The sequence below is a fragment of the Taudactylus pleione genome, unplaced genomic scaffold, assembly GCF_031769625.1.
Source record: "Taudactylus pleione unplaced genomic scaffold, aTauple2 ptg000053l, whole genome shotgun sequence".
Lineage (NCBI taxonomy): Eukaryota > Metazoa > Chordata > Amphibia > Anura > Myobatrachidae > Taudactylus > Taudactylus pleione.
The window spans coordinates 34865804-34882359 of NW_028284455.1; the positions used below are offsets into that span (position 1 = coordinate 34865804).

A 16556-nucleotide genomic window follows, 5' to 3' on the forward strand; every position below is an offset into this window, starting at 1 on the left:
TATATATATATATATATATATATATATAGAGAGAGAGGAGAGTATGAATATATTATTTAATATTATTGCTTAGTAACCATCATTCGTTATATTAATTAATAAGTTTAATCGCCAGACAATATTTATATTTTACATTTCTCGCGGGGAATATCCTTAATCGATGCGCTTTTAATTCCTTGCATTTAGAGTATTTCTACGAATGGTAATTTGGCTTGATTAGCACGAGTGGAATGCACCTGATGGAGATTGACATGTGACTGGAAGAATGAATTTGGATTGGATACACTTACGTATATCAGAACATCAGACAGGGCAATCTGGTTTGCCTTGATAAAGCTATTCTCAGCGAAACGTGCGTTGGCGGCAGGTCCCGCTGTGTGACCTAATGTTTGTTTATGTAAAAGACGAATAACCATATATGTGATGTCTATTTGTTAAACCACCGTGACCAGTTATACATGAATACAGCAAGACGTTAAGAACAGCTGATATGCACAGCTATGCAGGACATTCATGATGCTGAATTTACAGACAGTGATAGCATTTTGACAATACTTACCTCTATGTTCACTATCTGGGGTTAATTCACTGCAGCATACAATTAGTACAAATATTTATAAGTTGTTTTTTTTTATATAATCTATGCGGAGTATTAGAACATACTTATGGGAATGTTTTGAGGACAAATATATGGATGCTATCTATTTTATAGTGCATATCGAGTAGAAGGCTTGTCGCTTTGCTGTATAAAGCAGCACATTATTAAGCATTGAAATATATACAGCCGTTTTATATTCTAATAATACTTGCCTGTACAATAAGGAGAGCCCTTCTTTATTGACCCTCAATATTGAGATGTGACTGTGATTATTCACAATAATAATGTTTATTATCTAACATACGCAGCCACTCTATATACTAACAATATTTGACCCATATAATATAGACCATCTATGATGATGATTTATCAATGTGAACCATCTTTGAGAATTATTGCTCATTTGGAGTATTAAACATGATATAATAGGGTGCCTCCATTTTAGTGGTCGATGATTATTAGGTCATAGGTGTACACATATTGTATTATAACTTTATACCTCTGATATTATCAGTGACATCTTGTCTTACGGAGTATAATCACTGGCAATGTGTATTACACATGCTGCTGAATAGGGGTATGTTATAACATAGCGTACTAGTGACAGTCAGGGCTCTTAGCGGCTTCGATTTTATACAGTGCTGTATGCAGCAAGCAGGGATACTTCTACTGACATACTTATCCCTGTCCCATGATTTTTCATATTATCCAGTGGTTTAGGTCCAGATAGGATTATATTCATTACTATTGAGAGTTGGACACATGATAATATTGTTGCTATTATTATATATTATATAGAATTTGATGTGCAGTCCCTCTCATAATTTAAGACAAATTATTCATTCATTTTATATCTATCACACAGCGGGACGTAAAGTTTTTTTTTTTTATTGACATTTTTTTATTGACACTTTTTCTATGGTCCAGTCTACACTATATATGTTTGTTTATAGTCCTGAAACATCTGTTTCTTTTTAATATTTCGCTGTAGATTTTTCAGTTATATATGTTTATTATAAGATGAATTAAAAGTTATATTTTAACTATTCTTTGTGCGCCTGTAATAGACATTCTCTTTCTTCTGTATATTAGGATGACTTAATTGAAAGATATCTTTAAAGATATCTTTCAGTGTGTACACCCAATATCATATGTCCTGCACTACAGAAACGTCAAGGGAAATCTTTCAGCAATATCTTTCATACAGCACATTGCCTAGTGTGTATGAGCCTTAAGTCATCCCAATGGTAGTTGATTTTTTTTTTTTACAATGGCATGTATTTCGTCTTTACAAGACCTAATGCAGTCAGAGTCGGTTCTAGACAGGACCGTAACTAGGGTGGTGCTTCCAGTGCACCCACACAGAGCGCACATGCCCTGTAGGCTTGGCTTTCATCTACAGCGGCTGCCCACTGCAATATGCAGTGGTAAATGTGTGCCCAGCTTCTTCTTTGCCAGGCGCACCATTACTATTACACATTACAGTGGGCAGTCCTGCAGCTGCCTGCCCCCTGAGCTCCACCCTCTCCCCCATCTGCAGAAGTGTCTTCAAGGACTGGGAGAGCCTCATGACGTCTCTCCCAGTCCAGTCCCACAGTGCCCTGTGCCGAGCAGTGTTGGGCTTCAGCCCAGTCAGTGCAACGAAGGCGGTATAGGTGAGGACGGAGACTGCGGCTTCCACAGTGATGCAGGTAAGTGCTGAGAGTCCCGGGGGGTGGGGGGGCTTTGTACTGAGTGGCATAACGTGTAAGGGAGAGGGGGGGTTGTACTGTGTGGCATAGTGTGTTAGGGAGAAGGGGGTTGTTTTGTGTGGCCTAATGTATAAGGGGAGAGGGGGGAGTTCTACTGTGTGGCATAATGTGTAAGGGAAAGGAGGGAGTTGTACTGTGTGGCATAATGTGTAATGGGGGAGGAATTTGTACTGTGTGGAGTATTGTGTAATGGGGGAAATTGTAGTGTGTAAAATAATGTGTAATTGGGGGGGATTTGTACTGTATGACATAATGTTTAAGGGGCATTACTACTGTGTGGCGTAATGTGTAAGGGGCACTACTACAATTTAGCGTAATGTGTAAAAGGGATACTATTACAGGTATGTAGTGTAATGTAAATAAGGGGCACTACTGTGTGGTGTAATGTGAATTGGGGGTACTATAGTATGGCCATGCCCTTTCCCTATGAGACAATGCCCTTTTTTTACATGTGGCACGCACTATCCCTATTTACAATGGAGGGGGTGGCACCAAAGCTCTTTCTGGCACAGGGAACCAAAATGTCTAGTTACGGCTCTGGTTGTAGACCAAGTGGAGTCCAGGTTAAAAAGTTATTTACAGTTACTGGGGCTGTATACAATTCTGATTTATTTTGTCTTAAAATATGTAAAATATATTTGACATTGTCCATACTGAATGGACATTTATATAAGAGACAGACAAACATTGTCATTTTAACACCATATGTACTGTTTTATATTGCCCCACTGTTACAAACTTTGTTTCAATAATACGGAAACACCACACATAAGAGAAATTACCTCTTAAACTGGGCCAGAGTTTTAATGTTGGGGTCATCTGTAGAAAGAAGCTCTTGTTTACCTTCATGGCTATACTGAATTATTCCTACACGAGTACCAGCAAGTTCCTTGGGCTAGTAAAAAGAACATAAAAACAGTAAAGGGACTTACAGTGCAGTATTAAATGCATATAATGGAAAAGTCTGAAATAAGTTAAATTAAACCACAAATAGCATGAATTCTTTGTAACTTGCAATTGCAAATCCAGAGCATTATTTTAAACAGTAATATAATTGATGCAAATATAATAAAAAATTATATATTCTATGAAGAAAGCCATTCTGTATTAAACGGACATGCAGCAGTATCAACAACATACCACTAGATGTCCTTCTTTAACCAGTGATAGATATAATTATTACAATGTACTCTTCACGCTTGGATTTATTGTGTAGGTTATAACATCAGTTGTACATTTGTGTACTAAAAAATATACATGAGTGCAATCTTTATGTACAGTAACTAAAACAACACGCTTTTTCTGTAGCGGAAGCAATAACCAAATAAGTATGTTAAAGATCAAATCTAACTCTAATGGTGCGTACACACTGGGTGATTAAAGTGGACGACGGAACGATAACGATATCATTATCGTTCAGTCGTTCACTTTATCGTCCATTTTTTTACCTAAATGATGAACAATAACGATGAACGACGAACGATGCACGTTCCCGCAGGTCGTTCGTCTTTATCGTTCATCGGGTAAACATGCAGGCCAACCTGACAATAATATGAGATATGGTAAGAACTTACCCTTGTTATCTCTATTTCTACGAAGTCCATAGGGTTCCACAGGATACCTTGGGGTATAGGTGTGACGTCAGTCGCTGGGCACCATAGAGTTAAGCTTTTCAGCCTCCCAGGATGCACTAGGGTCCCCCTCCTATACCCCGCCCCCGAGCCAAGGCACCTCAGTTAGTTATCAAGCCATAGGCCGGAGGAGGAGAAGGAAGAGAGAGAAAAAAGATCTGGACACATACAAGAATCACATTCTCACCAGAGGGAGACGGAAAACCGGTGACCAGAGCAAAGCCCATCTGCACCACAGGTGCGACAGGGCGGGAGTCCTGTGGAACCCTATGGACTTCGTAGAAATAGAGATAACAAGGGTAAGTTCTTACCATATCTCATATTTTCTACTTCAGGGTCCATAGGGTATCCACAGGATACCTTGGGGATGTCCCAAAGAAGTATCCTTTAAGGGTGGGGACGCTCCTGTGCAGAAAGGAGAATCCGCCGCCCGAAGGAAGCATCCTGAGAGGCGAAGGTGTCAAACCTGTAATACCTCACGAAGGTATGGACAGAGGACCACGTAGCAGCCTTGCAGATCTGAACTGCCGAGGCACCACGTCGAGCTGCCCACGAAGTACCCACAGACCTAGTGGAATGAGCCTTCAGAGAAGGTGGGACCGGTAGGCCTTCATGAAGATAAGCTTCAGAAATAGCCATACGGATCCAGGCTGCCAAAGTTTGCTTTGAAGCAGGCCAACCCTTTTTACGGAAGCCATAGAGGACAAACAAAGCGTCCGACTTCTTAAACGAAGAAGTGCGGTCAACATAAGTCCTTAAGGCCCGCACAACATCCAAAGAGGCCTCACCCACGGAAAGACCCGGCGAGTTAAAGGCCGGAACAACTATTTCCTCGTTAACATGAAACTGGGAAACAACTTTGGGAAGAAACTCGGGCCGAGTGCGGAGCACTGCCCTGTTCCCATGAAAAACCAAGAAAGGGGGTCTACAAGAAAGAGCCCCTAACTCAGAAACACGTCTGGCCGAAGCAATGGCCAGAAGGAAAACAGTCTTAGCTGTTAGCCATTTAAGATCCACTGAGCCCAGTGGTTCAAACGGCGGTCCTTGGAGAGCCCTCAGGACCACAGCCAAATCCCAAGGCGCCACAGGTGGAACAAAGGGCGGCTGAATGCGGAGAACACCCTGCATAAAGGTGCGCACATCCGGGATTGTAGCAATCCTACGGTGAAACCAGACAGATAGGGCCGAAACCTGTACCTTCAAAGAAGCAAGGCGAAGCCCATGATCTAGTCCCGCTTGCAGGAAGGCGAGAATCCGAGACAGACGAAACTCCCGCGGTGCATAACCTCTCGGTCGACACCACTGGAAGAACGTATGCCACACGCGATGGTATATCCTCGCGGAAGACGGTTTCCGAGCTCGTACCATGGTACGCACCACAGAGCTGGAAAACCCCCGGGACCTCAGCATGGCCGTCTCAACAGCCACGCCGTCAAAGACAGCCGAGTCAGGTCCGGGTGAAGGCAAGGACCCTGAGACAGAAGGTCCGGTCGTAGCGGCAACCGCAGAGGACTGTCCACGGACAGACCCTGAAGGTCTGAGAACCAGTGCCGTCTGGGCCACGCGGGAGCTATCAACAGGAGCGTCCCTCCTTCCTGTTTGAATTTCCGGATTACGTGGAAGAAGGGAGACCGGAGGGAACAGGTATGCGAACCGGAACGTCCACCGGACGGACAGAGCATCCACCAGAGACGCCCCTTCGTCTCTTGTGCGAGACCCGTACACCGGCAACTTGTTGTTGTGCCGGGACGCCATGAGGTCGATTTCTGGAAGACCCCACCTGTCCACCAGTAGTTGAAAAACGTCCGGGTGCAGGGACCATTCCCCCGGATGAACGTCCTGGCGACTTAGAAAGTCCGCCTCCCAATTTAGCACTCCCGGGATGAAGACCGCTGATATGGCCGGAAGATTGCGCTCCGCCCAAACCAGGATCCGAGAGACCTCTACGAGAGCCGCCCGACTGCGAGTTCCTCCTTGCCTGTTTATGTAGGCCACGGTGGTAGCGTTGTCCGACTGGACCTGCACCGGGCGACCCTGGAGAAACCGCTGTGCCTGCTGGAGAGCATTGAAGACCGCACGGAGTTCCAAGATATTTATTGGAAGCTCCGCTTCTGTCGGCGTCCACCTGCCCTGGAACAAGTGTGGACCCGAAACTGCTCCCCAGCCCCGAAGACTGGCGTCCGTTGTCAACAGGACCCAATTTGGAACCCAGAACGGACGTCCCTTGTTGAGGTGGGTCGTCTGTAACCACCACGCAAGGGACAGGCGAACCTCCTGGGTGAGCACAATCGTCTGGGACTTCAGAGACTGAGGCAGCCCGTTCCACTTGGACAGGATCAGGTGCTGCAGAGGTCTGGAGTGAAACTGGGCGTATTCCACCATGTCGAACACCGACACCATGGAGCCCAGTAACCTCATCGCCGAGTGTAAGGACACCCGGCGGCTGTGCAGGCAACTGCGCACCCTTGACTGTAAAGCAGAGATCTTGTCCTCCGTCACGAAGATCCTTTGCTGTCCCGAGTCCAATAAGGCTCCAAGATGCAGAATCCTCCGAGACGGGATTAGAGTGGACTTCTGCCAGTTGATTAGCCAGCCGTGCCGTTGCAGCAGTGCAATGGTCAGGTCCAAGTGGCGTAACAGGAGCTCTGGAGATCCTGCCCCCAATAACAGGTCGTCCAAATACGGCAACATGCGGACTCCCAGCAGCCGCAGAGAAGCCGCCATGACCGCCATCACCTTGGTGAAAACACGTGGTGCTGTTGCCAGGCCAAAAGGTAACGCCCGAAACTGGAAGTGGTCGCTGCGGATTGCAAACCTGAGGAACTGTTGATGGCGCAAAAGAATAGGGACATGCAGGTAAGCGTCCTGTATGTCCAATGACACCAAGTAGTCCCCAGGTTCCAGCGCCAGAATGATGGACCGTAGGGTCTCCATCCGAAACTTCGGGACCCGCAAAGACTTGTTGAGTGCTTTGAGGTTGAGAATCGGACGATATGACCCATTGGGTTTCTGTACCAAAAATAGATTTGAATAGAAACCCTGGCCCCTCTGGGAGAATGGAACAGCCACTATAACTCCAGCCTGGAGCATAGTGTGCAATACCTTCCGCAGCTCCGTAGCCTTGTTCCGGTCTGATGGGAGACCCGTGGTGAAGAAGCGAGCCGGGGGTCTGTGCCGGAAGGAGAGGGCGTATCCGTGGGAAACCACCTCCAGAACCCAAGTGTCTGTCGTAGTGGTCGACCAACACTGGGCGAACTGTAGCAGGCGGCCTCCCACCCTGGGATCCCCCAAAGGGAGGCCCGGACCGTCAGGCTGCAGGCTTGTCATCTGGCTTGGGGGCCGGACGTCTGGTACTCCATGCCTGCTTCCGGGGCTTGACCGATTTCTTAGGGCCAGCCTGTCGAGGAAACAACTGTGGTTTGGGCCTGCCCTGGGCCCTAGATGACCGAAAGGACGATGGTCCCGAACCAGAAGGAGCAGCGGCCGACGGGAGACAAGCAGATTTGGCTGCCGCCAGCGTGGCCACAATCTTATCCAGATCCGGACCGAAGAGAACTTCTCCGGTAAACGGCAACGCTTCCAGACCTTTCTTGGAATCTGCGTCCGCCTTCCAGGATCGCAGCCACAAGGTGCGACGAGCAGCTACCGCTGCTGAAGAAATTCTAGACACCAGAGTACTAATGTCTAGAGCCGCCTCGTTGATGTAGGTGGCCGAATCACGGAGATTGCCAATCAACTCCGCCTGTTCGGCCGGACAGTCGGATTCAAAAGAAGCCTCTAATGAATCCGCCCAGCGCTCCATCGCTCTGGCAACCCAGCAAATGGCCATAGCCGGCCGTGCTGCCCCCCCTGCAAGGGAATAAGCGGACTTCAGGCAGATTTCTACCTTGCGGTCCGTAGCATCCTTAAGGGAGGACATGGATGGCATCGGCAATGTGGCACTACGGACAAGACGGGTCACGTGAGAATCCACCTGTGGAGGGGATTCCCACTTAGCAAAATAATTATCCGCGAACGGATAAGCCACCGCCAGGCGTCTCTGCGGCTGGTATCTTTTGCCAGGTTGTTTCCACGCCTCCTCTAAATGGTCCACCAACTGACCCGAAAGAGGAAAGACTGTGGCATCGCCCTTCACATCTTTGAAAAAGGCATACTTAGATTTAGCCGCTGGGGGAACTTCGTCCTCAATCACCAAGGCTGTGCGGACCGCCCGAATAAGTCCAGGAATATATACTTTGGACTTAGCATCAGCGTCCTTAGTATGGAGAGGTTCCTGATCGTAAGGATCCAGAATCTCCCCATCATCAGACGTCCCTTCGTCATCCTCATAAGGAGCGGACAGAGACGCCACCGGCCTTTTATGAGGCCGCATCACAGACTCCCCTTGCAACACATCCGACAAGTGCTGTACAGAACTCGTCAGGGAGTTAACCCACGCTGGCTCCTGAGAACCCGGGAGCGGGGAAATAGGGAGACTGTGGGGTACCACCAATTGTCGTGGGAACCCCTGCATGGGTGACGACACCACAGACTGCTGGGACAAACCCATCGGAGTAAACGCGGGCTGCGGAGCTAACTGGCCCACTAAAGCTGTTAACGCCTAAGCGAAACAAGCCCAGGGCGGCTCCTGTACCGGTACTGTAACCGTAATAGGCCGCGCCATGGACAAACACTGCCGGCAAAGGCCCTCCGCGCTACCCTCCCCCTCCGCTAACGGTACTTTGCACGTGGTACACTGTAGCCGGAGGGGAAAATCACTTTCAGACATGATGGCACCACGTATGTGACCTCTCTCACCAATTAAGTATTAAATAGGCGAGAGACCACCCTGCAGCACCGCACCGCAAGGGCTTTAGCAGAAGAACAGGGACAGTAATAAAGCTGACAGTTTAGAGAAGAAAAGTTACAGGCAGCGCTAGCACAGTCACATACAATGCAGAGAAATAACAATTCCTGCACTAACAGCGCTGATCACTCAACTACACAGACACAGGGCCTGGTAGGACACAGCGCTGCATACACAGACCTGAGCCACAGCGGAGGAGAGGTATGCGGGGGGACCCAGACCACGATGCTTCCGTCCAGCGCTTCCAGCAGCGTTCACCATGCGTTCTGGAGAAGATGGCCGCCGAGGAGCAGAGAGGAGGCTGGCCTGGGGGAGGAGCGCTGCCACAGGACCAGTCGGCAGCATGCAGAGAGGGCTGTGTGCAGCGGGGGAGGCGCCGGCTGTGAGACAGGGAAGGCGCGCTCCCCTGGCATGCATTTAACCCCTGGGACGCCGCAGCGCTACCGCTCTGCTGCGGTCCGCTGTCCCAGGGGGTAGTGGAAAGCGCAGGTTGGTCGCCTGGCTCCACGCTGCAGCCAGTCCCCAGGGAGCCCCCTGCCTGGGGACTTAGGACCATGTGACCAGCGGGGACCCACCGCGGGACCCCGCTGCTTACCTTTGTCCCCCTTGGATCCGGCCATGGTCCGGAACATCTGGGGTCACCGCTAGCTGTGACCCCAGATGCTCACCAGCATCCCCGGATCGGTACCGGCGTTCTGGTACCGGCGGGGGTGTAGGGTAGACAGCATGGACGTCAGGACTGACTGTCCATGCTGTACATCCAGATGTGCAGCCACAGCTGCACTGAAGAAAGCTTCAGGGGCTCTTCTAGCCCCCACTCCGACAGGTGCACCCGACGCCGGCCGGGCACCAAACTAAACTGAGGTGCCTTGGCTCGGGGGCGGGGTATAGGAGGGGGACCCTAGTGCATCCTGGGAGGCTGAAAAGCTTAACTCTATGGTGCCCAGCGACTGACGTCACACCTATACCCCAAGGTATCCTGTGGATACCCTATGGACCCTGAAGTAGAAATTGTCAGGTTGCTGCATGTTGGGGAATGGGGGAGAGAGCCCGGTGCTGAACGATATCGTTAATGATATCGTTCAGTGGGTGTGCTCAATGTCATGATCAACATTGAGCACACCCTGCCAAGGACACACTAGACGATATCGCTGAGGGAGCATATCTTCTACTGTATGCTCCTTATGTTAATGAAATGATGGATCTCAAAAATATATATTTTTTTTGTATAACAATTTTTTCCTTTGATCTTTTGGAAAAGCATTCCGCCTTGTGGTGCAGAATAACTAACTGCATTTCTTTATTTAAATTATGCCTCAATAGTGCCCTTAGAAGTTCCTGATATTGTGCATAATATTACATTTGAGGTGGAGAGGAAAGGTGAAGAGGGCTGAGACATAATAAGAACACCCATCTAACAGACTCTGTGAATCTAGGACAGAAGTTACATCAGTGTGTTTTGGGACTATGGGGTATATTTATTAAAATTTGATTTTAATTTCGTTTTGATGTGCGATTTAGCTCAGCTCAAATCGAATCAAATCGAAAGTTCAAATCCCTCTTCAAAACCCTCATTAACTAATATTCAATTTTAGAAGCATTTTCTAAATCGAATTCGATTTGGTTTGGTTTTGAACAGTGATTTGCTGTTCGATTTGGCATGTTCATGTACAAATCGAATGCCAAATCACTCAAAAATCAAAATCGAACTTTAGTAAATTTACCCCTATATATGAACACCCTACTTACAGTTATTTAAGGACATTTTAGGACTAATTATCTACTACAGACATTTTCTGGATTATATGTGGTTGATTCATGCACATATACAGTATATGACTTTAACACCGCTATACACTGATAATCAGAGCCGGCCCTAGGCATAGGCAAACTAAGCAAATGCCTAGGGGCATCCAAGCCCGCCTAGGGCTGGCAGAGGTTTGGGGCAGGCACTGAGGCATGGGGTACTTGCTGCCGTTTGAGGCAGCTGCTACTGCCGCTGCTCAGCATCCACTGTTTGCTGCTGGCACAATTGGAGCTGTCAGCTGAGCTCCGATCAGGTCCGGCAGCAGTAAACAGTGAGCGGGCAGGCATCGGAGGGACATCCGGCGGTAGTTGCGGGGATGGGGCTCTGCTAGTGGTTAGGTAGCCAATTGGGCAGCAGCTGCAGCAGGCAGCTCACAGCCAGCAAGAGCAAGCAGGTCCAGGGAGTCTGGAGCAGAGTAGCAGACTCTGCACAGTGGGGGCAGTGGGCACTGGGCATCAACAAAAATGGCAGCTGGTCTTTGGAGTAGGGTTGCTGCACATTTCCAGCCGCAGCTGCTCCTCCTCCCATGGGCCTTGTGGAGTCCAGCAGGCTGAACCTGTACTAGCTCCCTGCAGCCTGTCAGAGCCACCGCCAAAAAGCTCAGTGAGGAAGATTCAGCAGGAGCAGCAAAACAGCAGGCGCGGGCGCACAAGCAGTCAGCCAGTTTTAAAAAGTAAGTGACTGTGTATTAAAAATGTTTTGATTAAAGTCAGCTCAGCATGTAGTGAGGGGTGATGAGCTGACTGCTGTGAGGAGTGCTGGTGCTGTGTGCTGGCCGGGTGAAGGGTGATTGGTGATCTGTGTCGGTCTTGGCTGTCATCTGTGCAGCTGGATGAGGGGTGCTGGGAGAGGGCAGAGGGGTTATGTATGAGGGGTGCTGTGCTGGGTGAGGGTGTTGTGCTGGGTGAGGCGTGCTGGATGAGGATTACTGTGTGGGAGAAGGGTGATGTGTGTTGTGGGCTGTCTCTGTGATCTGTGCAGCTGGGTGAGGGGTGCTGTGCTGGGAGAGGCCAGAGGGATTCTGTAGGAGGGGTGCTCTGCCGGGTGAGGGTGCTGTGCTGGGAGAGGGGTTCTGTATGAGGGGTGCTGTGCTGTGTGGGAGAGGGGTAACGGGTGTTGTTGGCTGCTTCTGTTATCTGTGCTGCTGGATGATGGGTGTGGTGCTGTGAGACAGGGAGAAGGGTGCTGGGTCAGAGGCAGTAGAGCCGGTACATTGCACCAACCTGTGCCTGCCGCTATGAAGGGACCTGCAGCAGGCAGCAATATAATGAATCTGACTGACTCATTTTGTGCCGTTTGCCTCTGTGCAGCGGGCTGTGACAAAGGAATATGCCTGGCTAGTTGTATATTTTCTGCGTTTAGCATGTGTTTCTTTAAGAATAAAAAATAAACCATAAACCAATGTGTTAGTTTTGGTGTCTGTGTATAAACACTATGCTTGGTGGTGGAATTCTCTGCTAGGTGGCACCAACAAAATTCTTGCCTAGGGCATCAAATTGCTTAGGGCCAGCTCTGCTGATAATTCAATTACAGATACCACATAAAAACAAATAATCGGACAATATTAGTGCCCCAGAGCGCACCACGTTATATTTATTTATATAGTTTTGTCTAAACAGAGGCAGGGACATCTCTTTATGTGGAGCTGCTAAGGACACATTAACCTAGAGCGCTGGATCCACACCTTTATAAATTCTGGATTTAAAATGATATTGCCACTTGGCTTGCAGCATTAAACATTCCTGTTTTAATACACTGCTAATGCAGAATTACCAAATATAAATATGATGTATTTATATACATAGTAATGATAATATAATGTATAACCCAATTATTAATAAATTAAGATATTGCCCTTTTTGGCTTCGCCCCCCCAGAATTCATGGATCCCTTGATGAGGTACAAATCTCTAGTAATTATATATGTATCAATGTTTACATTCCAGGCTGTACATTGATCTTCTTCGTAAACACAGTCAACCATGGAGTAGTTTGCAGTGAAAATCAGATTTATGAAATACACAAATCATTTATCTTATTGCTATAAATGCCTTTACACAGAAAAATACTCCATTCAAAATGTCCTAGTACATATCACTAGCTTTGATTTCCTTATTGCATATATTTATTGGATATATAATGTAAAGTATACCATTTTTCCACCTAGTTTGGTAATTTTAGAGGTGGTACGGAGGACAAATTCCTTCTGCAGAATGAAGTTATTGAGTCCCACACTTTCAGAACTATCCAGAACAAAGAACAACATGACTGGCCCACATGGGCATTCTGTTGAGAAAGAATAATAGATTTAATATTCACAGGCTGCCAAAACACAGAATATTCAGTTCTTTAAACTGCTGTAAAAATACTAAATACAGTTAAATAAAAGATAAAAAAAACTGTATCTGAAAATAAGTTACTCCGGTTAAAATATTTTATTTAAATAAAAAAAAACCCATATAATTAAAACATAGCTTTAATATAGTTGTTTTATTTTGTTTAATAATTATTCCTGTTCAGAATAGTGTAACTGAGGGGTTTAACAAATGTCTTCATAAAGCAATAATCTTGATCATAAAAAGCTATATCATTCTGTCTCTGACCTCACCAAATATCTCCAGTCAGAAGAAACTACACACACTTTGGGCCTCATTCAGAGGCGGTCAGAGGATGCAAGCGGTCGCTCAGAAACTGGGCGGCCACTTGCATCCTGACCGCCCGCCTCTGTTGCAGTCGTTAGACTGTGGGTTAACACCCACAGCTCTAACGACCGCTCGGGTGATGGTCGCGATGGTCAGAGACCATCGCGACCATCGGGGTTTACGACGAGACCCTAGGGTAGGGTCTCACTTGTCGTAAGCCCCGGAGAGCTTCTGGCTCTGTCAGAGTCGGAAGCTCTCCACTGACATCACTAGTGATGTCAGTGGGGCCTCCCCCAAACGGCAGGCGTTCCCATGGGAACGCCTCCTTTTGGGCTGCCACCCCCACGGCCCGCCTTCCAAACGGGGCGAGCTGTCAATCAACATCGACAGCTCGCCCCCTTTGGAAAGAGACCCGCTACGACCGGCGCTGTCGGTCGTAGCGGGTCTCACGCATGCGCACGAAGGAGTCGGCTCCCTCGTGCGCATGCGCACTTGACAAACATCGAGGCGGCCGTGCGGTCGTAGACCGTACGGCCACCTCTGAATAAGGTCCTTTATCCAGTCCAGGTACAAGTGTATCATATGCTGTTCTATGATGATTTAATTCCCACTTTTGAAAATATTGTTTTGAATAACTCTATATTTCCCTGTCATACAGTTACATTCTTTACAGCACCCTGAAATGACTCCTTGCTTTTTGTCAATACATAAACGTTCTTTAACAACTACTGTGCTTTTTATGGCATCTTATTGTACAATGGAAGGCTTACATATTATTTTCGGAGATGTGATGTACTATGTACCTCAACAATCTGATGCAAAATCATGTCTTTTTGTACACGTAATGTGCTGTCCTTTATATTCTACTGTGATGCCATATGATTGGGACGATTAACTGATCCAAACCTGTGTCATAATGCTACAAAATGTCTTTGGAAAACGAGTCAAATACCATCTTAACAGAGGGCCTGATACAGCAATTGCGATCGCAGCTGCGTAATCGCTTGAAACGATGCTGCAAAAATATGCTAATGTTTGCCACAGCTCAGCCAGACGCCCACTGCTGCTTTCTCACATCTGTAATACCTCGCAATCCTGCTTATACATCAGTAACATCGTAGAACATCAGCCCGTCATGCACAATTACAGCAGGTCTGGCCATTCGCAGAAAATGCAAGTCTAGTTGCACACAGTGAGTACTCAAGCTGCATAGGCAATCGCAGTGGCTAATTTAGGTACGCCCATGATACGGCGTTCAAACGGACAGGCACGCCTGCGTTTCTGCAACCACTTCCCCGTCACCAACCCTAAATGCTCACAGCCTGTCACTCACTCACTCTGCGATGGATTTCTATCTGCGGGCGTAATAACAGTGCGATCGCCACACACGTGCAGTATGGCTTATACACATGTGCAATGGCTAACAATCGCTCGATCTGCATATGTGTTGCAATTGCGATCCGTGCTGTATCAGGCCCAGAATCAATTATTCCTAGTGGTACACATACTTTTTCAATAAAGACAGAGGAGGTTGTTTACAACGTGCAAAATGCACTGTAAAAACCAGTCTGGATCCACCACACACCTTTATGCACAGACCTGCCACATGTATTGAAGACAGTCCACATGCCCCTCATGTTAAGGGCTAAATCAAACAGTATTTTAGGAAAAACCCCTAAAAGCCTGTTGACTGGATTGATGCTAAAGTGGTAGGGGCTTAGACTTTGATGTGATAAGTGGCGGCTCCTACCTTTTTACATGAAGGGGGCTGTCTGGGCTATAGTTCAGGTCGACTGTCCAGATTCCATATACATACATTATGCATGCACGGAAAACAAATTGGCTGGCGAGGCCTGGCGGGGGCCTGGGTCAGTAACACATCGGGCAGGGAGTGTGAGGACTGACTGCTGCTCTGTCTCTCTCCCCAACCCAGCACATGCTGCTGAGTTATGGGCTGCGGAGGGTCCAGGAAGGCTGCTGCCGTGGAGTAGCAGCAGTCTCCACTCTCTCCCTGCAAGTGTTAAGGGGGGGAGGGGGTTGCGATTGCACTGATCACCACTTCCCCCATGGATCTGCACCCTGGCTACGGGGGGCAAATGGACAAATCCGTCCCACTTCACAACTCACATAATACTTATTTGAGAGGGGGGAGGGGCTACACCCTCCCCAATTTGGCCACGCCTCCTGTACCCTAGCCAGTCACTGCTCTCAATGACCCTGGATGTAAATGAATGTAGCAACATTTAATATTGATGAGATGACATCAGCTTATATCATGCAACATACTGGGTATAGTTTTACTCACCACAGCAAGCTGAAAAAATAATACAATATTCAATTACAAGGATATTTTTATAATCTAGTTATGCAAAATGAATAAACAAATGTATGCATGCATGTATGTGCATAAGTATACATTTTTGGAGACATTGCATAGTAGGTTAACAATTCCTTCTTGAGAATTAATAATATACAGTTATACTATCATTCACACTTTTTCTATAGTCAATTATTCCTAGTGGTACACATACTTTCATTTGCTACATTTTAACAGATTCCATTCTCCAATTCCATTAGCTTAATTCTCCATGTACATGTAATTGCTTTTATGGGTACAAATGTTTACCCTGGGAGATGGGAGAAGGGTATAAATCATGCCTTGTCATATACTATAAATGGGTTTTCATTGTTGGTAGTGTTGCACTTTGGTAGAAAAGCGCATTTCTAGCTTCCTTGCAAACTTTGCAATGGTCCTCTCAGTGAGATGAAGTTGGGAGATGTGGGGGATGTCGTGCTGTGAATCACGCCAAGGCCACGATTTATAGCATAGTGTCCTAGGTGCACTAGGTGGGTGGGGTCACAATTATGTGGTTTGTTGCAAATATTAAAAACATTCCAGAGGATTCTTCACTCTCATGATTTAATTTAAATATTAATGAGGCTAAGCTGTGCAGTATTTTTGGAGAAAACTGTAAATGTTTAAATGAATCAAGGGGGTTGTCATAAAGTGAAAGTAGGCTGTAACATATTGTTTATATTACAGCGTGATGGTTTCCCGACCGCTGAAATCCGTGCGCTAGTGTAAATAAATTTAGTTTTCCCAATCACAGCTGCTAATCCAATCAGCCAGCACCAGCTGGCTAGTTAGTTCTCAAAACCAAATAGACCCAAAAGGTTTTTGGATTGCGCTTCAGAGTGAAGCTTAATAAAGATTTACTACAATGTTATAACCACTTGACTTTGAAACAAAATATTTAGACAAGGCTTCTCTTAGTAAAATAT

The 16556-nt window shown here is 46.9% G+C and overlaps 1 protein-coding gene across 1 annotated transcript in view; it reads right to left on the bottom strand.

Moving 5' to 3' along the window:
• The window catches only part of LOC148535361 (collagen alpha-1(VI) chain-like), a 52096-nt gene extending 38609 nt beyond the window's left edge, over positions 1 to 13487 (bottom strand). The window contains exons 1-2 of the mRNA XM_088462795.1: positions 12785 to 13487; positions 3132 to 3244 (exon numbers count right to left, since the gene is read on the bottom strand). Of these exons, the coding sequence (XP_088318921.1) occupies positions 3132 to 3244; positions 12785 to 12898 (227 nt within the window). The 5' untranslated portion in view covers positions 12899 to 13487. The remainder of the gene's footprint in view (positions 1 to 3131; positions 3245 to 12784) is intronic.
• Positions 13488 to 16556: the final 3069 nt, after the last annotated feature.